The 23,542-nt window shown below is 55.8% G+C and overlaps 2 protein-coding genes across 11 annotated transcripts; both read left to right on the top strand.

Annotated features, from left to right (window-relative positions):
- The first annotated feature begins 287 nt into the window (after positions 1 to 287).
- On the top strand, positions 288 to 4,247 carry MUSTN1 (musculoskeletal, embryonic nuclear protein 1). Its single transcript, XM_032290189.1, has 3 exons — positions 288 to 808; positions 1,984 to 2,116; positions 2,301 to 4,247. Exons 1-3 carry the CDS (start codon positions 800 to 802, stop codon positions 2,405 to 2,407), a joined length of 249 nt encoding a protein of 82 aa, XP_032146080.1. The 5' UTR covers positions 288 to 799; the 3' UTR covers positions 2,408 to 4,247.
- A 567-nt stretch (positions 4,248 to 4,814) lies between these two features.
- ITIH4 (inter-alpha-trypsin inhibitor heavy chain 4) lies at positions 4,815 to 22,802 on the top strand. 10 transcript variants are annotated; one of them, XM_032290175.1, is made up of 24 exons: positions 4,815 to 5,049; positions 6,248 to 6,408; positions 8,312 to 8,416; positions 8,557 to 8,719; positions 8,851 to 8,961; positions 9,491 to 9,619; positions 10,510 to 10,626; positions 10,888 to 11,056; positions 11,137 to 11,262; positions 11,448 to 11,629; positions 11,709 to 11,894; positions 14,092 to 14,231; positions 14,429 to 14,583; positions 15,106 to 15,177; positions 15,470 to 15,529; positions 15,675 to 15,713; positions 15,946 to 16,071; positions 17,224 to 17,286; positions 17,439 to 17,465; positions 17,555 to 17,671; positions 18,610 to 18,784; positions 21,720 to 21,874; positions 22,012 to 22,108; positions 22,596 to 22,802. In XM_032290175.1, the coding sequence occupies exons 1-24, from the start codon at positions 4,957 to 4,959 to the stop codon at positions 22,663 to 22,665; spliced, it is 2,838 nt and encodes a 945-aa protein (XP_032146066.1). In that variant the 5' UTR covers positions 4,815 to 4,956; the 3' UTR covers positions 22,666 to 22,802. The 10 variants fall into 10 exon arrangements, with proteins under 10 accessions (XP_032146066.1, XP_032146075.1, XP_032146074.1 ...); XM_032290176.1 differs by having other exon boundaries at positions 4,817 to 5,046; XM_032290179.1 differs by having other exon boundaries at positions 4,830 to 5,049; positions 15,151 to 15,177.
- The last annotated feature ends 740 nt before the right edge of the window (positions 22,803 to 23,542 follow it).

The raw sequence follows: 23,542 nt of genomic DNA, 5'->3' as shown, positions 1-23,542 counted from the left end.
TTCTGTCTCATCAGTGCTCTGACCATCAAGCGTGGTTTCCTCCCTTGTCCTTTCCAGACCCCTTACTCCCCACTTAACTGAACTTGCACTTGGAATAGGACAGAGGACAAAGGCACAAGCAACTCCCCAGGCTGCCCTTGGCCTCAGTTTCTCCACCTGCGAACCTGTGGTAGCCCCTCTCTCTGAGTTTGCTGTGAGGGCCCAGTGAGCTCACTGTGAGCAAATGTAACCGGCACGGGAAGCTCCTGCTCTGCCACCATGCAGGCATGGAAAATCTCTTTCCACTGGAATCCAGGGGAAGAGATGGAAGAGAAAGAAAAACAAGCTTGAAGCAGTCCAACCTAGGGCTGGCTAGGGCCTTCTGTTTCCTCAGGGACACCCCACACCCACCACACACTGGGATGAGCGCTTGCAGAGGAACAATTCAGATGTCACACATTCCAGGACCCACATCCGTAAACACACAGCAAGTTCACCAGTGCCAGCACCTCCCCACAGCAAATCAAGCAGCTGTCCCAGAGGGCACAGGGTCTCTGCAGCCATTTGCTTTCCCCAGGGCTGCAGCCCCCAGACAGCAGTACTCGGAGTCCCTCTCATCTCCAAGAATAAACTCTGAAGCCAGCAACCCTGCGGACCTGAATCATCAGGGAGCCTGTCAGAGGAGGGGCAGTGACTCTCCCGGACAAGCAAGCAGGCTATATAAGTTCCAGAAGGCTGGGCTCCACTCAGATCTTTTCCAGCGGCTGCTGCTTTACCAGAGAGGTGCCTTCGGAGACGCAGCGCTTATACAACATCCACCATGTCCCAGGTAGGAGGGCCCAGCACGGGGCTGTGTTGATGCCAGAGGGAGTGGAGGTGGAGTCCTGGACACTTTCAGCTCTGGCAGCTTTGTCATGAGCTGAGCCCCAAGCATGAACTGGAGGCTCTGCAGCCCTGGGAGATGGGAGCTCAGGGAGGACCCTCCCTGAGGAAACACTTTTCTATGTGGCTTTGGTGGTATTCCATGGTTTGTTAGGAAGAGTGAAGAGAAATGGGGGGGCTTAGATCTCTTCGTGTGTGTGTGTGTGTGTGTGCGTGCGCGCGTGTGCGCACATGCACACTGTTAATGTAGCTCAGTGTGTACAGCTTTGTGACTTTGTAGCTACGGCCCCTGTAGCTATGCACTCTGTAGCTACACACAGGTTTGTCTCTGTATATGTATGGTATACATAAACAGGAAGCTGTTTGTGTGCGCACAGGAGGCTGTAGGGACACAGCTGGGTGCATCCTGTACAGGGGTACAGTGTGTTGCTCTTAGGAGCCTGGCCCAGGCTGAGGGAGGGAATCCCTGCACCTGCAACCAGGCGTAGGAAGGAAGCTCTCAGATTCATAGGCGCCTGGGGTTAAGGGGTAGGGTAAACACTGAGCCTGGGTGTCCTCCACCCTGGAGGGACAGACCAGTCTGCCAAGAGAGAGGGGTTGTTCCTGTTGCCCGCTCTGTGGGTGGGTGCCCACTTTAGACTGTAACTCTTGGGCATCTAGTCCTTCTACCCCATTTTCACTCCCAAAGGCACACAGTAAATACTGGTGCTTTTCTGGGAGAGGGGCAATCCTTGAGGGATACCTTGCCACTCAGCAGGTTTTGGAACTAACCAAATTCCCTGTATTGCTCACCCTCAGAGCTAGTCTCCTTCGCCATTCCCCACTGTGCCCAGCCCTGAGCTTAGCCGAACAGATAGACACACCAGTGTGTGGCTACAGCAGCCACTGCTCCCAGAAGCTCCTGGGCTATGGGGAAAGGGCACAGGGGCAAGTCAGACCAAGATGGCTGGGAGACTCGTGGCAGGTGGAGCATAGTTGGGAAGGCTTTCTCTGGAAGAGGAGTGGAGGCTCGAATAGGCTTGGGTTTAGTGAGCAGAGAAGAGGGGTCTTGGCCAAGGCACAGAGGTAGGGGTCCCCACCTTGAGGCCTCAGGTAGTAAGATGAGGCTCTTGGATCTCCAAGGCTGGTGCTCAGGAAGCCCCCATCAAGAAGAAGCGCCCCCCTGTGAAGGAGGAGGACCTGAAGGGGGCCCGAGGAAACCTGACCAAGAACCAGGAAATCAAGTCCAAGACCTACCAGGTCATGCGGGAGTGTGGTGAGTGTCCTCAAACTGGCTGGGGCTGGGCTGGGGGTGCAAGTGTGTATTGGTTGGGGGAGGCAGTCAAGGATCCTTTTCTGAGAATCCAGCATTCCTGGGCTTAGGAAAGGGTGCTCCCATCATAAGGGGCCTTCCCACCAAGGAAGCCAGGCTGGCCTCTGACTGTACCTCCTTCCCACAGAGCAAGCTGGCTCGGCCGCCCCATCGGTGTTCAGCCGCACCCGCACAGGCACCGAGACTGTCTTTGAGAAGCCCAAAGCCGGACCCGCCAAGAGTGTCTTCGGCTGAGAAGTGCATGCCACTCCCCTTGCTGCCCAAATGCTCCAAAACAGCAGCCTTTCCCCGGAACTCTTTTTTATGCCAGAACACCTTTCCCCTGCCATCTCTGGGGCTGCCACCCTCCCCCACAGTCCTGGCCCTTCAGCCAAGGGCTCTTCACCAGCACCTTGAAGCCCCAATAAAGAGGATGCACAAGTGGCCCCAGCAGTTGGAAGGTGTTGGTTGATCCCTGGGTGTGGCCACTATTGAGGGGGAGGACAGGGTGGGATCATGGAACATGTTCATTTGGGAGGCTCCTAGGGGATAGCACAGGTGCTGTTATGGCCGCTGCACATGCTGCCTTGGACATGGAGACCCGGTGCTGACCTGTGACTTCAGACCAGATTGTTCGGAGCCTCAATTTCCCCTTTTATACCACAGGGGAGTTGAGCTGGAGCCTATTCCATAAAGCAGGCCATGGTGACACTGCTCAGAGTGAAGTGGGTAGGGGCTCAGGGACCACCTCTCCCTCTGCCTTCCACAGAACTGCTGAGAAGCCTCCAAGGACCCCCAGGCTCTGCGGCTCCTAGGGACCTCAAAACCCCTCTCCTTGCACTTTTGTTCACACTGCCTCCTTGCCAGCTTTTGTCCCCTCCAAGACAAAGCCAGATTGAGATTCCTCTCTGGCAGTCAAGTTTCCTGAGCCATTGTCTCTTCTAAACAGCAGGGTAAGCCTCTCATGTTCTGCTCCAACCAGGCTACCTGCGGCATGGGAACACCAGATTCTCAGCCTGCGGAACCCTTCCCTCTCCAGTCCTCTGTCCCATGTGCCTGGAACTGCCAGATTCAAAAGACACAGAGGCCTGTCCCATTGTGATGGCAAGACCATGGACAGGCTGACAGTGTCTCCTTTCGGAGATAGACTGGCAGAGCCTGGGCTTGTGGTGTCTAGCTCAGGGCAGCGGCCTGCTGGGGATGCCCCCCTGTCCCAACACCAGGGGAACCAGCTGCCCAGAGCCTTTCCCACAGTCCCGGCCAGCCTGGCCTCCTTATATAGCTCTGGGTCTAGGCTAGCCCCATCCTCTGTGCCCCAAGGGAGCAGACCTGCAGTGAGGAAGGGCCTGGTCCTACTTGCTGGACCCCATGGGGAGGCTCGTCCCCCAGACACTGAAAGGGGTATGTTCCCCTGTCCCAGTCATATCCAGAGCCGAAAGGGTGAGCAGTAGAGACGTGTGCAGAGAGGCTTCTGGCCAGTCATGCTAAGGAAGGGGAGCGTCTTCTTTACAGCTGTAGAAATAGCTCCAGTCTGTGACACCCTGCTCCAGGCCTGCTGCTGCCTCTAATGGAGACAGGGCTGGTGGAGAAAAACCTCCCCAGCCTCTGGCTGCCCCAAGGCCCCCCATAGGTCCCTAAGGCAGCTGGCCCCCTCAGGGCTGGTGTCACGGAGCTGTCCTTCCCTTATCCAGGACTTGGCACCTGACCACATTTGTGACTCATGTTTACCCATCTATGGCCACAGACTCCCCAGAGCCACCAGGGAACATGAGCTCCAGCAGCACCCAGAGCACGTAATATGTACTCACTCGATCGAACTTCACAACGAGCAGAGTGCTTCAACTTTAATAAGCCCAGGACCTAACCCAGGCCCTTGCGCAGCGCTCCCCTGGGTCTGGCTGCAGCTCTGCCTCATGAAAACGGCATTCTGCCCTCTCTCAACCTGCAATTCCTGGGCTCTCTCCGCTCCACCAGCCACCACCCCAGTCACCCCTCAGGAGCTACTGGCACTGTCAGCTCTGTCCTCTGTTCCATGGTCTCCTGTCAATAAACTTCCCGCCTGGAGACCTCTGTGCCACAGGATGTGGCGGCTTTATGACTGTTGTATTGCCTAATCGCCATTGTTTTGGGGGCCTTGCTTGGGTTGAGCCTAAAGCCCTGGCTAAGTTCACGGCACTCAAACAGCAGCCTGGGACCCCAGGAGAGAGAAGGAGGTGCCCTGTGCCCAGCACCTCTCACTTCAGAAATAAGGCGTATCTATCCTGACTCTAGATCTTTCCCCACGCAGACACCTCCCAGAATTACCCAATGCCTTTGGGCCCTTCCATCAGCCAGTCACACTCACCTGGTGGCCAAGGCCACCTTCCTCCAGGAAGCCGCTATGGTAGCTCTGTAGCCCTAGTCTTCCCTGCCATCCCCGTTTCCCCCCTCCAGGCTGGACTTATGGAGAGCAGACTGGCATCTTCACTGTCGATTCCCGCCCCCCACCACCCTATGGAGCTTGTTGGAATGCCTGGTGTGAAGGGTCCTGGTGCCTGGAAGAGTTTTGTACCTTGCAGAAGGGGCACAGTACCCCCACTCCAACCTGAGCCTACCTTTTTTCAGTATATATTCCTGTCCCCAGCCAAGGTCCACAGGATATTCGTCATTTGCTTATCTGAGGACACTGTGGTTTTTTGGCTTGTAGATCCCAATTTCCCAGAACCTGCCACCCCGTGGGTGGGGTTGCAAACAAGCAACCCCTATTAATCAATTCCCCACTTGCTCTCAAGTTCAGAAGCCGCCTAGCAGACACTGGAGCCACGATGAAGCCCTCAGGGACTGTCTATACCTGCAGCAAAGTGCTGGTCCTGCTTTCACTGCTGGCCGTCCACCAGACCACCACTGCCCAACAGGTAGCCAGTGTCCACGGGTGTGGCGTGAGCTGGGGGATGAGAGCATGCCTGGGAAGTGGGGGAGAGCCTTCGCATGTGCGAGCGTGTCAGCACAAGTGCGCGTGCATCAGTGTGTTTGCAAGAAAATGGTGCAGAGCTCCCGCCAGGCACTACCCCAGTGGTCTTATGGGTATTCTCCTACCTAATAGAGGGCATGATCCAATCATTTCCATTTTGCGAATGAGGAAATACAGTTTTACAAGCCTGGCTCTACCGCTTTCTAGTAACTAACCTCCAGGGAGTGATTTATGCTGTCTATGTCTATTTCCTCATCTGTAAAATAGGGTAATAGTAGAAACTATTCAGAGGGTGGCAGTTGTAAAAACCAAACCCATTGTATCTGTAAAGTGCTTAGGACAGTACCTGTCCCAGAGCAAATACCCAAGCACATAAACAAGCCACTTGGCACCTCTGTGCCAAACTGTGTTCGGGCAGCTGCATGCAGCCAACCAGTCGGTGTGCATGAGCGTGGCACACACAAGCAGGTTAAGAGGTGCCCGTGTGTCCTTCCTCGGGGAACAGAGGCCTTGAGCAAATGGCACATGTCAGGGGAGTGCCCTGTGGAAGGGGGGTGAGTTGGGGAGGGTCTACTGCGGGGCAAGGAGGAAGATTCCCAACTCTTACAGACTCAACTCTAGTCTACCTCTGAATTCTCCCAGCTGCCAGGGCTTCCTGGTAGGAGACTGGTGGGAGCTTCCCTATTGCCAAGAGGCCAGAGTCTCCAGAAATCAAAGGACCTGGTCACTGCCCTTTCTCTGGGCAAAGCTAAGTCAGCATGCAAAGCCTCCTGACCCCACCAGGGCCCTCACCCCTGCCCAAAGGCTAAGTGTGATGCCTCTCCTAGACATGGGCTCCGCCTTCACCAGCCCCACCCCCTTGTTCTTCTCCAAGGAGTGCTCTGGGCCCCCATAGATCAAGAAGGACATGGCCCCTGCCCTGTGGTGCCATAGGTAGGGAATGAAGCACACTGCTACATCTTATCTGAGACAAATGTTCACATATGAGATGCCTCACTGTATTCAGCCTGAGGCCTGGTCAGTGTGGCTCAGATGGGTTGGGAACCAGGCTTTGGTCTGAAGCCAGAGTTGGGGCCAACTCTTGAAGAGTGTCACCCCGAGGTGGCATTGAAACCCTGCAACCCCCTTCTCCTTTGCTGGTCCAGAATGATATTGACATCTACAGCCTCACCGTGGACTCCAGGGTCTCTTCCCGGTTTGCCCACACAGTCGTCACCAGCCGAGTTGTCAACAGGGCCGATACTGTGAAGGAGGCTACCTTCCAGATGGAGCTGCCCAAGAAAGCCTTCATCACCAACTTCTCCATGTAGGTGCCTTTCCCCTCCCCCCCACACGCCCCCCAGTGCTATCGCTCCATCAGCTCTGTGCCAGCAGGCCCTCTTCCTGAAGGGAGGCATGCCAGGGTGTACATCTTCAGGAGTACACCCTGTACCTGGGGGCCACACAGGGAACGTGGGCTTGCCAAGGGACTTATTCTTTGAGCTGCCCCCATCCTTTCATCCTGCCATTCATCATCCCTAAGTGCTGCCCAGGTGGCAGGCAGAGAACCACAGCGTCTTTGTGACTTCGCCTTTGAGGAGCACAGACTTGAGGCCTCCTGAAGCCAGGCCAGGCAAGTGGGAGTCACCAAAATGCAGATTCCGGCTCAAAGTACAGAAAACATTCCAGCCCCATGGCTTCCCCACAGCAGAGAATGGCTTGAGGAGGATTTTCCTAGTTACGCCCCAAGCTGGGATCCTGCAGAGGGCATTTTTGCTCAGCCTGCATGAGAAACGCCTGGGGTTTCTCTGAACGCTGTGAGACTGTGATGGTCCTCACCTTGCCCTCTGCCGCCCTCCCCTACCCTTCCCAACTCAGTTTTGCAATATTTGCTAAATGCACCAGGATGCTGGCTATCCCTTGGCACCAGGAAAAGCTGTGATTTAGGACAGGGGTAAGACTCTTCCCAGAAACAGAGGGGGCAGTGGCGGGGCAAAGGAGGGTCTCTCATGTGCGGTCCCACACTGGGGCCTCTGGAAAACTGCAGTGGGGGCTGGTCTTTTCCCTTGGGCCCTACACATCCCCCCACTCCACAGAAGCCCCTGCTTTTCCTAACCCAGAGCCCAGGCCTATGCTGCCCAGCTTGCAGCACAAGCCCCACGGGTTTCAACATGAGTGCCAGGGCCAGCAGTTGCCAGGTCTAGGCCCATGGCATCTGCTGAGAGCCCAAGACTTGTCACTTAACTTCTCTGGACCCAGATCCTGTTGCTGCATGAGTCATGGGAGCAGAGAGCAGGGTTTCCTGCTCCCTGACCTGGCATCTGGAAGGATCAAGCACTGCCCACCCAGGAGGAGGAGCCCCACTGCCCACTCACTGGCCCCACCTGGGGCCAGAGTTAAATTATAACCAGGAAGGTCAGGCAGTCCTGACATCCTGGCTGCTCCCCGTCCTGCCCACTGCCACACACTCGTACTTTCATACCACCCCCAGATGGAGCAGGCGAAGTCGACTAGGCACATCCCTGCTAACCCCATAGGAGGCTCTGAAGAAGTCATTTTTCTCCCTGAGAAATGGCTTGGACCATTCTTTCTCAGCACCCAAAAGACAGCTGCTAGGAGTGTGTCCACACACCCAAGAGTCCCGTCTACCAGTTGTCCAAAACCTCCTTCCGGATATACCAGCCTCCCTGCGGGGTGCCTGCCCTTTGTGGGAGGGAGGAGGGAGGCCGCTGAAGGGGGAAAGGGCTCAGAGCCTCCAGCCCTGCATCTCCTTCCTCCTCAGTCCTGGCCCTATACAACTGCACATAGGGCTGGAAACAATTGCGACTCAGACAGCTCTTGCTGGTGATGAACTGGTTCCCCTGGAACGACCTGTGAAGTAGAAGGGGCAGGTTGGAATGAGGTCCAGCTTGGGCCAGACTGGACAGGTGGAGAGAAGGCAGGATTTAGCTGGGGCCTACCCCTCTGCAGCCTCCCCTTCATCTCTTCTATAAAATGAATGCTTACTGTTACTGTGCACACCTCAGGGAGCTAGAGGCCTGTTGCACTTTGCAGAGTGCCCTGCAGAATCTTGTATCTAACAGGTGCATAATAAATGCCACTGGGCTCAGGCACATGGGAGTCACTGTGTCAAGAGGTACACTGAGTCTAGAAATGCTCTCTGGAGGAGGTAAGAGTGGAGTGGGCCCCTCCCACGAGGCTCTCAACAACTCCCACCCTTCTGCCCCCAGGATCATCGACGGCGTGACCTACCCAGGGATCATCAAGGAGAAGGACAAAGCCCAGGCGCAGTACAGCAGAGCAGTGGCCAGGGGAAGGAGTGCTGGCCTTGTCAAGTGAGCTGGCAAGGGGGCCGCTTCAGCGGGGAGGGTCTAGATGGAGGCCACCCTGTCTTTGTCCCCTTAGTCTTGCTCCCACCTCCACCAGCCTGACCCACCTGTCCTGGAGGGGCAGGCCTGATACCCTCCTCCCGCAGGGCCGCTGGGAGAAACATGGAGCAGTTCCAGGTGTCAGTCAGTGTGGCTCCCAATGCCAAGATCACCTTCGAGCTGGTCTATGAGGAGCTGCTCAAACGGCGTCTGGGGGTGTACGAGCTGCTGCTAAAAGTGCGGCCCCAGCAGCTGGTCAAGCACCTGCAGGTACCTGCTGCTGCCTCTTCCGGGAGGTCTCCTGAGTGACCCTTGCCCTGCTGAGGGCAGCCCCTATTTGCCCCTGGGCCTCCTGTGAGCCTCAGCCCAGGCTGATCCAAGGACCCACATCTTACCTCCAGATGGACATTCACATCTTTGAGCCCCAGGGCATCAGCTTCCTGGAGACAGAGAGCTCCTTCATGACCAACAAGCTGGTAGATGCCCTCATCACCTCGCAGAATAAGACCAAGGTGGGCCTGTCGTGGTCAGCAGGTGAGGGTACCAAGGGCCCTGCCTTCAGACCAGTCCTATGAACCTGGATTTCCGGAGAGCAGCATAGGCAGATGCTGTGAGCTGGAGAGGCTCCTAAGATCTCTGCGTCCTTACTGTCATTTGGCAGATGGGGAGGGCAAAGCCTAGAGAAGACTATGAGCCTTCTCTATATATACGAGCCCTGAGACCTGTCTGGGAAGGGGCTGGAGAATAGACTGATGTGAGGGTCCTGGGGTCAGGTGGAGAGGAGGAGATGGCCAGATTGCACACATCCTGGAACAGCCTCTGCTTGTGCAGCTCCAGGAACAGGGCGCTCATCACACCCCCGCCTCCACTGCCCCACTGTGTGAAAGTGGCCCATCAATAACTCAGCCTGAGAGAAAGTGCCCTGGAATATGGACCCAATGCTGCTTCCTGGAATTCTGATTTCCCATTATACAGGGGTAGAGGGTGGTGTTGGCCTGGATTTGCTGTTGCTCCCAACTTCAGCCCGGATTATTCCTCCAGGCTCACATCCAGTTCAAGCCAACGCTCTCCCAGCAGCAAAAGTCGCCAGAGCAGCAGGAAACAGTCCTGGACGGCGACCTCATCATCCGCTATGATGTGGACCGAGCCGACTCTGGGGGCTCCATTCAGGTGGGTGGACTCCAGGCAAAAGCAAAGCAGCCTGGAAGTCTGTCCACCCGCAAGGGCCTGAACTTGGGTATTTTAGAAGAGGAAAAGAAGCACCCTTACTTAGCAGTGTGCACCAGGGACCAGCACAGACAGAAGACGTGGTTTAGTTGTATTGTCCCTGAAACTGTTCCCTTTCCCATGCAGAAAAGTTTTGTCTCTGAGAAGAGCTGCCCTGTGGGGTTTCCCTCTTTGCCTCTGCTGCTAGGAGGCTCACAACTCAGTTTTGCGCACATTTGCAGTAGTTTCTTTCACACTCGTTTCTGGCATTGTTATTATTATTATTTGATGTGATCATGGCTCGTTGCACCTTTAAACTCCTGCGTTCAAATGATCCTCCTGCCTCAGCCTCACTAGTAGCTGGGATTACAAGCATGCACCACCACACCTAGCTAGTTTTTTTTTCAGTAGAGGCAAGGTTGCCCAGGCGGGTCTTAAATTCCTGGTCTCAAGTGATTGTCCCACCTCAGCCTCCCAAAGTGATGGAATTACAGGCGTGATACCCACACCTGGCCATTTCTGCCATTACTAAACTTCCTTTTACACCATGTTTTTGAAGCCTTCCCTCTTGATGGTTATCCAGTTTATGATGTCTGAACTTTTTAGTATAGGCCATCTGAGATACTAAAATGGAGGAAAAGCTGTAGGGAGAGTTCTAGTGGGCTACACATGAGTAGGGAAGGCTTCTGCAAGAAAAGGGTTGATCTGAACCCTGAAAGAGGGCAAGGTCTTGGGGAGGTTAGCAGTGGGATGGAATAGAGCACAGAAACCCGAGAATTTGGGATAAGGGGGCTGCATGGGGATAGGGCACAACTGTACTCTGATGGCCTGGGTGGGTCTCCCTCTGACCACAGATCGAGAATGGCTACTTTGTACACTACTTTGCCCCCAAGGGCCTAACCGCAATGCCCAAGAATGTGGTCTTTGTCATTGACCAGAGCGGCTCCATGAGTGGCAGGAAAATCCAGCAGGTACGTCCTGTGGGCCAGGGCAGGGCCCTGAAAACTCCCAGACCCCTCACGCCATCAGCTGTGGTCTGGCAGGCAGCCCCTTTCCTCCATCTTTTGGTGGCATGGGGTGGGTGGCTCTCAGGAGCCAAGGTTGGCCAGAGCCTAAGGCAACCCCTGTTCCCAGAGCAGATACCATGACCCCACCCCTGAGACAGGAGTCTAGGGATGCGAGCCCTCAGGGAGCCCTTCAGCACCACCCACATGTCTCCTCTGCCTAACCAGACCCAGGAAGCCCTAATCAAGATCCTGGATGACCTCAGCCCCAGAGACCAGTTCAACCTCATCACCTTCAGTTCAGAAGCAACCCAGTGGAGCCCATCGCTGGTGCCAGCCTCAGCAGAGAATGTGAACAAGGCCAGGAGCTTCGCTGCGGGCATCCACGCCCTGGGAGGTGAGTGCCTCTGGGGCCCTGCAGGGTGGGGGCTTCAGGGCTCCTGTCTGGAGGCCACCTTGAGACTGTGTGCTCCTCAGGTACCAACATCAATGATGCGGTGCTGATGGCTGTACAGCTGCTGGACCGCAGCAACCGCGAGGAGCAGCTGCCTTCCCGGAGTGTCTCGCTCATCATCCTGCTCACGGACGGCGACCCCACCGTGGGTGAGGGCCCTGCCAGTGACTCCAAGACACGCTGCACAGGGGAGGCGGCTGGGGCTGCACCTGGGCTTGCTGTGGGATCTGGGCAGGGAGCGGGGGTCACTGAGGCCCCCCAACTCTGAGGTTCCAGAAATATTCACTGAGCAAATCACGGTTCTCTCACCCTCATCCCAAACCCCTGGGTCCAGGGGAGACCAACCCCAGGAACATCCAGAAGAACGTTCGAGAAGCTGTAAGTGGCCGGTACAGCCTGTTCTGCCTGGGCTTTGGCTTCGATGTCAGCTATGCCTTCCTGGAGAAGCTGGCGCTGGACTCCGGTGGCCTGGCCCGGCGCATCTATGAGGACTCGGACTCCGCCCTGCAGCTCCAGGTGCCAGCGTGCCCGAGGTGGGCTTCACAGAGAAGTGGGCAGACCCAGCCCTGCCTTTGTGACACTCCCAACCCTGCAGGACTTCTACCAGGAAGTGGCCAATCCACTGCTGACAGCGGTGACCTTCGAGTACCCGAGCAACGCTGTGGAGGAGGTCACTCAGGACAACTTCCGGTTCCTCTTCAAGGGCTCGGAGATGGTGGTGGCTGGGAAGCTCCGGGACCAGGGGCCTGATGTGCTCACAGCAAAAGTCAGTGGGCACCTGGTGAGTATGGCCAAAGCCACCCTGGAGTGGAAGAGCAGCCTCCGCCTTTGCAGCTGGAAGAGCTGTGTTCAAATCCCAGACCTGCCCAGCTCCAGCTTGCCTCAGGGGGCCCCCAGCCTGCAGCTTTCCCCTCCGCTGCCTGTGGATGACACAGGGGCATGCCAGGGATTCAATGGGACAATGGAGTGATTCTCATGAGACCACCCGTGTTGTGCCCAGCACATACAGGCACTCGGCAGCTGGTCTGTGTTATCTGCAAGCACAGGTGAGGACAGGGATTCCTTCCTATTGTCATCCCCTCCTGTCCTTGTACCAACCCTCTCAGGTTGCAGTCAGGCAGGGAGGGCCGCTTCCATTTCACAGATGAGCAGACTGAGCTCCAGGCAGGGCAGGCAACTTGCCCTGGGCCCCGCTGCAACTGGGCCAAGAGCCCAGCTTGCCACGTAGTGCCCTGTCCTTGCCCAGCCTTCCCTGTTTCCTTCCAGGGACCCCCCTGTCATTCCACAGAGAGAAACTGAGCACAGCTCTGCAGCGGGGCCTTCTTCAGGCCCTGGGGGTGCAGCGGTGAATGAGGCCGACCCCTCCGTGCCCTCATGGGAGAGACGGCCCAAAGACATATCATCACACAAACAGGGAGCTACAGGCTGGGATCTAACTCCGGACTCAGGAGAGCAGCACTAGGAGCCCCAGCCTGGCCTCGGGATCAGGGAGGGCTTCCTGGAGGAGGCCCAGCAGAGACTAAGGGATAGCTGGGAAAAGTGGGCAGAATCCAGATGGGCAATGGAGGAACACGTTAGGCCCCTGTGGCATGAGGGCAGTGTATGTGAAGAGAATAGCAGTGGGTGATGGGGGCCCATGGCCTTGTCTCAGGACAAGTAGCCAAGTGTCATGACTGTTGGTACAGGCCACATGGCCAACCTACCTGGCTTCCAACCCAGCTCTGCCACCTCCCAGATGGGAGATATGGGGACGTCACTTAACCTCCATGTGCCTCAGTTTCCTCCTGTGTAAACATGGGAATACGTCACATGCCCCCTCCTAAAGTCACTGTGGGATTGCTGTCTGGTCCAGTGTAAGCACTCCATACATGTAAGCAGCTGATTGAGCTTGGAGGCCTGGGCCCCCCAAAGTGCAGTACCCAAGGTGACTCAGGGGAGTTCACAGACATGGCTTTGTTTCAGTAATTATTTAGTTATTTTAATGTGTATTCTGAAAAATATGACCTGAACCTCAGACCTAAAATTTCATGAGTGTTATTGCCTGGGATAAAGCCAAGTAAAAATTGTTGGCCTATTTAAAGTTTATTTAAGGAAAAATATCAATTAAATTGGAGCTGTATGTGTGGATGGGGCAAAATTCATGCAGGTAGCCTATGTGTGCCAGAGCTTTGGGCAGCCAGCCAGGCCCTGGGTGAGAGACGGGCTGTTTCCAGTGGGAGTAGAGGCTCTGGGCATATCTGATCCACATGGGGTCTGATCCACATTGTGAAAAGGTCTCTTGGCCACTCTGGGAGATCTGGTGGGAGAGGCCTGGGATTCCTCTGCCCTAGGAGCCCATCTTCCAGGCAGCGAGCTGGGTAGGCTGAGACCACAGGCCCCTCCCTGGGGGAGGAGGAGCAGGTTCACACAGAGCTTGGGTGTACGATTCCCTGCCACCATCCCACAGTGGCCCGCCCCAGCAGAGGGGCCAGCTTGGGCAGGGACAGCCATTGGAGTGGATGGGGCCCCAGACCCAGAGTCATGACTCCTGAGTTCCATTCTCAACTCTGCCTCTGATCCTGGGAAGGTCCTTCCTTCTTTGTTCCTTTCCCCCACCTTTGGGGTAAGGGCCAGCTGTAGCTAGGGACCCTTCCTGCTCTACACTGCACTTGCAAGTCCTTCCTGCTGCTGTTTCTACACTGGCCTGGGCTTCCCATCCCTTTCTCCCAGAGGTTTAACTGATCTGAGTCCTGGCTCTATGCCTGCCTCGTTGCACCTGGGCTACCTTATCTCCTTCTCATCCCTGTGTGCTCTGTGACTGAGCCCCTTGCACCCCTAAGCCCCCTCCTCACCCCCACTCTACTCAAAGGAAATGCAGTCCTCACAGTCCGTGCACGGGACCTGCCCCAGCTCCAATCACGGAAGAGCTCAGAAGTGCCAGGCCCGGTGCAGATGTCAGGCCCTCACTACTCCTGCCCTGGCTGGGCCCCTTTTTCCAGACTATGCAGAACGTCACTTTCCAAACGGAGTCCAGTGTGGCAGAGCAGGAGGCGGAGTTCCAGAGCCCTAAATATATATTCCACAACTTCATGGAGAGGCTCTGGGCGTATCTGACTATCCAGCAGCTGCTGGAGGGAAGGTGAGTGTATCAGCACCTCCCTAGACCTGTCGCTAGGAGGCAGGCACAGGTGGCATGGGACTGTGCCTAAGCATGATGAGAGCGGGGTCTTGGTATAGCTCCAGATTCTCCCAGAGGGATCTCCCCAGAAGGGGCTGGATGGAAAATCTGTTCCCGAATTCGTGGACCTCCTGATCTCTGATGTCCTCAACCTGCAGTGTCTCCGCGTCTGATGCTGAACGGCAGGTCCTGCAGACCCGAGCGCTGAACTTGTCACTTGCCTACAGCTTTGTCACGCCTCTCACATCTATGGTAGTCACCAAACCTGAAGACCAAGAACAGTCACAAGTTGCTGAGAAGCCAGTGGAAGGCGGTGGGTGTGGGGTTGGGATCTCAGCTTCCCAGGTGTCAGAGTTCAAACCCAGCATTTTCCCCCACCTTTCCCTGCATCCTGACCAAGACCCCAACCATGCCCCCCACAGACTCCCCCTGGGAGATTCAGCCTGGTCACTGATGAGGAAAGTGAGGCCACGTCTCCTATCTCCCAGGATTGGGTAGCAAGATTAAACATACGTGCTTTAGATTGATGAAAACCACCCTGACAGTCCCTCCTCCTCCCCGTCCCTCGCCCTCCCCCTTCCCTCCCCCCTCCCCCTTCCCCTCCCCCTTCCCTTCCCCCACCCTTCCCTTCCTGTCCCCTCCCCCTCCCCTCCCCTCCCTTCCTCTCCCCTCCCCCTCCCTTCCTCTCTCCTCCCCTTCCTTCCTCTCCCTTCCCTTCTCCTCCTCTTCCCTCCCCTCCCCCTCCCCCTCCCCCCTTTTCCTCTCCTCTCCTCCTCCCTCTTTCTTCTCCCTAGCTGACTCACTCTCACTCTCTTGCTCTTTCTCTCTCATCCAGAAACTAGAAACAGTAATATTCTTGCTCTCTCTGTCTCCCATGCAGATAGTAGATCCAGGAATGTCCACCCAGGTAAGCAACTAACATCCTCAAGGCTGTGCTGGGTGGTGGTCTGCTAACACAGGGTTCGGGCACCAGCCCTGTGAGGTTGCTGGCCAGGGCCAGGTTCACCCAGGCCTCTCCAGCCCTGCTGCCAGGAGGCAGCATAGTGTGACCCAGCACGCTGGTGCATTTAGTCACCTGTGCATTGGAATATTGGTTGCCCCTCAGGCCCTGGCCCCAGCACTAGGAACACAGTCCCCATCCAGGCGGAGCCACAGGAAGGTGGGTACAAGAGGCAAACCCAGGTCCCACTGTTTTCCAGGTCATGCTTTCTTCAAACATCATGTCCAGGGAGGCCGAAGGGCAAAAACACCACAAACAGGTGACAAAGAAGGAGGGAGGGGAGGGGGGATTGACAGATTGGCTGGGTCCTGGCTGTGGAGGGGAGTGCCTTGCCCAGCTCCTCTGGCTGGTGTCTGCCCTGGGACTTCAGTTCAGTTGTATCTGATTAGTATGGCGCCACACAGGGTATTTCCATCCTTCAGCAAGAGGATCGAGTGGACAAGGTAGTTTGAGGGGTGCTGCCGGGGGGAGGCATGACATCCCTGGGGAGGAGTTCGAGGGGGGCCGTTATTGTTCCAGCATTGATTATCTCCCGCTGTCAGGGGAGAGGCTCCCTGAGTTGGCCGGGTGTGGGGAGGGGGGACCTCCACACCACTCCTGGGTGGATCTCAAGCCCTGACTATGAGGACCTACACACCACCTGAGACAAGACTGCATCTGTCAACTTCTCCAAAGCTGGACTTTCTGGATTCCCGACAAATTTCGGAACTGGGGGTTTCGGCTTCAGGAAACTTGGATTGCCAGGACCTCCTGCTGCTTCTGACCTTGCAGCTTTCCACCCCTTCCGCCTTCTGGCCTTGTGTAAGCTGCCTTCCAGCCCTGTGAGGGCCTCGGTTTTCCCAAGGTGGTCCCTGAGCCTGCCCATAGAGGGGGTGAGGTAAAGCACGAACCACAGGGCCAGGCCAGGGATGGCTGCCTGCCGAGGGCATGATGTGAAGTCACTGTGCGTCAGTTCAGCCTGGAATCGCGTCCTGGGGCTGGGGTGGGATGCATTTCCTAAGGAGGCTGTCCTCACCTTCCCAGCTCTCTACAGCCGCCCCTGCCTATCCTCAGCATCTCATCTCCGCAGGTGTGAGCTCGCCCGCCCGGCTCCTTCTGCTGTCAGACCACGGGCGGTGATGGAGCAGCCTCTCCCACACTCCTTGTTCAGAGGGGACCCTAGGCCCCAAGAGGGCCAGGGACTGGCCAAGAGTGCTTGTCACGGCGCTCTTTGGAGCAGTCCTTGCCAGCTCCCTCCCTCTGAAGGCCCCTCTTCCAGTGCCTCTCCTCCCCAAGGCAGGACTTCACCTGTCCTTTTTTTTTTGAGACGGAGTTTCACTCTTGTTACCCAGGCTGGAGTGCAATGGCGCGATCTCGGCTCACCGCAACCTCCGCCTCCTGGGTTCAGGCAATTCTCCTGCCCCAGCCTCCTGAGTAGCTGGGATTACAGGCACGCGCCACCATGCCCAGCTAATGTTTTGTATTTTTAGTAGAGACGGGGTTTCACCATGTTGACCAGGGTGGTCTCGATCTCTTGACCTCGTGATCTACCCGCCTCGGCCTCCCAAAGTGCTGGGATTACAGGCTTGAGCCACCGCGCCCGGCCTCACCTGTCCTTTATATTGACTGAGTAGGATCCACTAGACTAGAGGCTGACTCATGAGGAAACCTTCTAGGAAGGGAGGGCTTCCTCTGTCCAGAAAGCCAACAGGGGTCCCTTGAACTGTTTCTGATCCCCAAATCTGCACTCAAACACAGCCACAGAGCTAGGCTGGACCTATCCCTGACAGCATGCTCTTCTGTTTGAAAATCTCCCGCCGCAAAGGCTGTTCTAGGTGGAGTGTATGTGTGGCAGGATGGGGGTGCTGGAGCTTGGTGACACGGTGGGTGGCAGTGCTGCTGGTTTCTGGCCTCCTGACTGCCTTCCTTCCCCCTTTCTGTTTCCGGTTGTTCCTGCACTGATACCCGCTTCAGCTCCACCAGCCCCTTCAAATCCTGATTCAGCTGTGTCTGGTGTCATGAATATCGAAACCAAAGGTGCCCCCAGGGCCAGAGGCCCTGTCCTAGCAGGGGGCTCCCGGGAGGGGAGTTTCTCATCGGGAACCCAGCCACACCTAGTCCCTGCTCCCTCCCTCAGCCTCCTACTCCCCAGGAAGGGCTGCCTTAACCCAGACTTTCTCTTCTTTTAGAAACATCTGTGACAGCCCAAACCCCAGGTAAGTTTTCAGCTCCCCTCGGCCCCCTTCCCCATTCTTGCCCCCAGCCTGCCCTCCCTGCTCCAGGAGCCGTGCCCCGGCTGTCCCAGCCTTCATACAGGCTCCTTCCGCCATCCTGCCACTGCCCGGGCAGAGCGTGGAGCGGCTCTGTGTGGACCCCAGACACCTCCAGGGACCAGTGAACCTGCTCTCAGACCCTGAGCAAGGTGAGAGGGGCACAGCCAGAGAGACCCAGACACTACTGGCACACACCCACCACCTGCCCACAGAGACACACAGCGTGCACAGGCCTGGCCTCACGCAGGCCCCCAGATTTAGCATGGTCCTGCCTCCAAGCCCTGGCACAGTGCACACTCACACAGCCACCCCAGGGACCTTCCACTGGGTACACTGTGTGCAGGTGTGAGTGGCCTGGGCACAGATAAATGTGGCAGCCATGTGGCGGTGGAGCCTAGAGGAGGAGCCAGGGTGAGGCGAGGGTCAGGGGAGCTGTCTATGGTCGCACACGCAGGGCCCTGGCAGTGCACAGAGACTAGCGTGAGGATGCTCCAGATGGAGAAGTTAGTACCCACAGAGTACAGAGCCCTGAAAGATGGGACCCTAGAAGGTGTGGATGAGGGGAATGGCAGCAAGAGACAGGGCTGCTGGCTGGGCCCCACCCCTTCAATCCTGGACCAGACATGGGGACACACCGCCCTGCCCCACTCAAAACCAAGCGACATCCAGGGCTTTCTCATTCTTTCCAGATGCATGTGGCTTCCCACTTCCTCAGTCAGGCCCAAGAGTGTCTGTCCTGAGGGCAGGGAACACTGATTGTCCATGTCACCCTTGGCAGAGGCATCTAGCTCAGGGCCAGGCGCTCCGCGGGGTGTTCTGAAGGCTTATTGACTGGAGACAAGTCAATTCTCAAAGGCCTTATCTGAGGGTGGCCATCACCAAGGATTTAGGGGCCCCTCCAAAGCCATAGACACCACAGGATGAGAGGCGATTGTGGGAGCCAGCCCCTCGTGTGGAAGAATGCTGAGGATGGGCGCCCCTGCTGAGGAGCTGCTGCAGAACTCCAGGGGGTGTGATCAGGGAGGACAGGGAGGGTGTCAGCCCTGGCTGGAGCCCAGCTTTGACCTCTCTGGTCTGGTCCTCCCAGGGGTTGAGGTGACTGGCCAGTCCCAGATGGAGAAGGCTGGGTTCTCATGGATCGAAGTGACCTTCAAGAACCCTCCAGTACGGGTTCACGCATCCCCTAAACAAGTGGTGGTGACTCGGAACCGAAAAAGTTCTGCATACGAGTGGAAGGAGACGCTGTTCTCAGTGATGCCCGGGTAAGGCCCAGGCTGGGGCGAGGGCAAGGGTTGACCTTTCAGGCTACAGTGGCTGATGATGGTACTAGCAGGTGGCCCGAGGCCATGTACCTGTGAATGGAGTGGCTACACTCACAGGAGAGGCAAAGAGCAGAGAGCCCTGCTGTATGCCCCTGCAGCTCCGGAGGGCACAATCCAGGTCACTATCCCGTGCAGGAGACAGTATGGTTTGGAGCTAGCTCTGCTGCTAATCTGCTAATCTGCTAATCTGCTAATCTGCCTGGGCAGGCAGCTTAGTCCCTCTGAGCCTCAGTTCCCTCACTGATAACCAGGACTAGTCATCCTGGCCCAGAGTCAGAAGGCTGGGGGAGAACCCAATGAGAGTGTGTATTTGGGAGCACTTTACCACCAGATGATAAGGTGCCCTAGGCACCCCACAGGACAGCGCTGTCTCTGTAGTGACTGTGACATTCTGATGACAATAATGAGAAGCTGGAGAGCACGGCTGACAGGGGAGGTTACCAGCATTCTCTTAGCATATCCTTGGAGCTCTGCTAAGGAGATACAAGTCAGTGACCTCAAATACTGAGCAGCTGGTGAATAATTAAGGCAGAAGCTCACCTCTTCTGGGTGGCGCAGCTTGCTGCTTCACAGTGGACTTCGAGGGACAGCCCTCCAGCTTTGCAGATCATGAGGGGCCTCAGGGAAGGGCTGAGGCCCTGATCTTCTGTGGGCAGTGCCCTCTGAACCCCCAGCCTTGGAAAGGGTGAGCCATAGCTCACCGTCTTCCAAGTATGGTGAACCTTGTCCAGCCCGACTCACCCAGCCCTCCTTGGGGACTCCTTTGCACTTGACAGATGGTTCACACCTGGCTAATCCAAGGGCTCACCCACAAACCTTCCCATTTCATAAAAGATCTAGGCTGGGTGCGGTGGCTCACACTTGTAATCCTAGTACTTTAGGAGGCAGAAGCAGGCGGATTGCCTGAGCTCAGAGGTTGAAGACCAGAGTCTGGAACTAGAATATAAAAAATTAGCCAGGTGTGGCGACATGCTGCTGTAATCCCAGCTACTTGGGAGGCCGACAGGAGAATTGTTTGTACCTGGTAGGCGGAGCTTGCTGTGAGCTGAGATCGCGCCACTGCACTCCAGCCTGGGCGACGGAGCGCGACTCTGTCTTAAAAAAAAAAAGATAAAGATAAAAAAAGATCTCAAAGTTGGCCAGACACAGTGACTCATGCCATCACACCACTCAACACAAGAGTAATCCCAACACTCTGGGAGGCCGAGGCAGGTGGGTCATTTGAGGCCAGGAGTTTGAGACTAGCCTAGCCAACATAGTGAAACTCCATCTCTACTAAAAATACGAAAACTAGCCAGGTGTGGCGGCGGGCACCTGTAATCCTACTCAGGATGCTGAGAATCGCTTGAACCTGGGAGACGAAGGTTGCAGTGAGCTGAGATAATGCCACTGCACTCCAGCCTGGGCAACAGAGTGAGACCCTGTCTCCAAAAAAGAGAGAAGATCTAAAATTTCTTGTTATCTGGTAGATTCACCAAAACCAATAGCATTTTTATGCCTAGAAAATGAAATAGAAGTAAATTCCTATTAATTGTAGGGAGAGAAAGTCCAGATTTCATGAGCTACAGAAGACATAAATAAAGAAAAATGGCTCGGGCACAGCAGCTCCTGCCTGTAATCCCAGCACTTTGGGAGGCTGAGGTGTGCAGATCACCTAAAGTCAGCAGTTTTGAGACCAGCCTGGCCCGCATGGTGAAACCATGTCTCTATTAAAAATACAAAAATTAGGACCAGCACAGTGGCTCACACCTATAATCCCAACACTTTGGGATCATGTGGTCAAAGATCGTTACCATCCTGGCCAACATGGTAAAACCCCGTCTCTACTAAAAATACAAAAATTAGCTGGATGTGGTGACGTGCGCCTGTCGTCCCAGCTACAGTCTGAGGCAGGAGAATCGCTTGAACCTGGGAGGCAGAGGTTGCAGTGAGCCGAGATCGCGTCATTGCACTCCAGCCTGGCGACAGGGTGAGACTCTGTCTCAAAAAGGAAGAAAGAAAGAAAAATAGGCCACATCTTTTTTTTTTTTTTTTGAAATGGAGTCTCACTCTGTTGCCAGGGCTGAAGTGCCGTGGCGCAATCTCGGTTCACTGTGACCTCCACCTCCTGGGTTCAAGTGATTCTCCTGCCTCAGCCTCCCAGTAGCTGGGATTACAGGCGCCCGCCACCACGCCCAGCTAATTTTTGTATTATGAGGAGACAGAATGAGAAGAGGCCTACCCTTTAGACGTTAAACACGTGATTAAACACCAGTCATCCAAAGAGAATGGACCAGCCACAGAACAAAAGGGATGGAGTGGACGCATCAGAGAAACTCCTTCAATCATATAAAACTTATTTATGAGAAACCGAATTTAAGAAAACCAGGCAGTCTTGGTGGCTCGAACCTGTAATCCCAGCACCTTGGGAGGCTGAGGCGGGCAGATGGCTTGAACTCAGGAGTTTGAGAACAGGCTGGGCAACATGATGAAACCTCTCTCTCTTAAAAATAAAAAAATTAGCTGGGGATGGTGGCGCGTACCTGCAGTCCCAGCTACTTGGGAGGTAGAGGTAGAAGGATCACTTCAGCCAAGGAGGCAGAGGCTGCAGTGAGCTGAGATCACACCGCTGCACTGCAGCCTGGGCGACAGAGACTCTGTCCCCGCAAAAAGGGAAAAACAAAGTGCTGGGGAAACCAGACATCATTAAGTCAGCTTTGGTCCTATTTTACCAGTGAGGAAACTGAAATCCAGAAGATTTAAGGGCCTTCCCACCTAAGGCCACTCCATGACTTCCTGGACGAGAGGGGAACCCCAGCCCACTCCCCACCCCGACTACTGGGGTTCCATGCACATGTCTCTGCCTTCCTGCTCAAGATTCTGGGTCTTCCCACAGCCTGAAGATGACCATGGACAAGACAGGTTTCCTGCTGCTCAGCGACCCAGACAAAGTGACCATTGGCCTGTTGGCCTGGGATGGCCCTGGGGAGGGGCTCCGGATTTTTCTGCGTGACACTGACCGCTTCTCCAGCCACGTTGGCGGGACCCTTGGTACTGTGCCCATTGCCGGGGCCCAGGCCTTCCTCGAAAACCAGCTGTGTCTGGGAATAGACAGCACCCTTCCCCTGTGCATGTCTCCCAGGCTCCTTCTGTCTCTATCCCTTACTGACCCACCCTTTGTATCTCAGGCCAGTTTTACCAGGAGGTGCTCTGGGGGTCTCCAGCACCATCAGATGACAGCAGACGCATGCTCAGGGTTCAGGACACTGACCACTCTGCCACCAGGTGACCCGGCACAACCAGGCCGCTGAGCCTGGCTGGCGTGGGGTGGGGACTGGGGGGCCGGGAGCCTGGTGCTGCAGGGTCCCTCTTTCTGTCCTTGTCCAGGAACTAGACATAGTCCGGTGAAGGTTGATCCTTTAGACATGTCTAAGCCAGCTTTCAGTGTCACCACAGAAGATGAATGGCCATCTCAGAGCCACAGAAAACACATGGGCCCTGAGATCCCTGGGGTTGGTTGGGGACACTGGGAACCTCTCCCTGTCCACACCCTGAACTCCCAGAGCCCTAGACACTGGAGACCTCACATACTGGCTTCTCTAGGGTAACGCTCCAGGTGACTGGGCCTTGGCCTATGCTGGAGGGAATTTTAGAGGGACCCAGGACTCCCTACCCTCCATTTCTGTCCCCAGCTGTCTGCCTCTTTTCCCACCACACCTGTGATTTGCTGACCACCTGCATATCTGTCTGTCTGTCTGTCTTTCCATTTCAGAAAGCGCAAGCTGGATTACCAGGAGGGGCCCCCGGGGGTGGAGATCTCCTGCTGGTCTGTGGAGCTGTAATTCTGATGGAAGGAACTGTGTTCACTCTGTACATTTGGCTGCCCCTGCAACTGTAGGGCCGCCTCTGGGGCCTGGACCACCATAGGAGAAACAGTCTCACTCATTACAAATAAAGAAAGGTGTTGTGAGCCCAGGAAGTGGGTGTCTCTGGTTCCATGTGGCCAAATCCCAGGGCCTCAGCGTTGTACCCTGAACCTTAGCATCGTGGAACTAGAAGCTTCCACTGTCAGCTCTCAAGGGCCAGTGGCTGGGAGGCCCATGCTGAGCTTTCAGTCCAGCCCCTTTGTTTTACAAACAAGGAAACTGAGCTCAAACCACCCATTTAAGATGTCACTCCAGCCCCCAGCTAGGGGCCCAGTGCTGGGAGCGTTCTCCAGAAGCAGAGGTTCAGTCTGCTTCATGGTCGCTTGGACTGTGAAGACCAGTTTTGACAGAAGAGTGAACTAGGTTGGAATTCTTTCTAGTCCAGTTCCTAGACTTTCTCAGTGAGCTTTTGGACCACTCTGCAATGGGATTAAGTCAGCTTTGGTCCTATTTTACACAATTTGACTTTCACACCTGTGCTGAAGGGCAGGCCTGTCTGTTATTGTCTTGTAAGGGAGCGCTGGGTCTTTGAAGGAGACACAGGCGAGGCCCCAGGTGCAGCAGGGAAACAGGGCCTGTTCCCAGGAACCTCTAGTCTGATGGAGCTGATCTGGGTCCCAACTCTAAATCCTGTGCTGTGGAGGGTCTCCTGTCCTGTTCCTGCCCCAGGGTTAGGCAACCCAAAGATTCCACCAATTCCTGAACAGGCAACGTATACTTTAAAAAGTTTATGGCCGCATGCAGTGGCCCACATTCGTAATCCCAGCACTTTGGGAGGCCAAGGCAGGAAGTT

Source organism: Sapajus apella, unplaced genomic scaffold (genome assembly GCF_009761245.1).
Source record: "Sapajus apella isolate SASKATOON/1434 unplaced genomic scaffold, GSC_monkey_1.0 scaffold23, whole genome shotgun sequence".
Classification (NCBI taxonomy): Eukaryota; Metazoa; Chordata; class Mammalia; order Primates; family Cebidae; genus Sapajus; species Sapajus apella.
The sequence above is the reverse complement of the archived record's forward strand: the minus strand, read 5'-3'. Positions and strand labels throughout refer to the sequence as shown.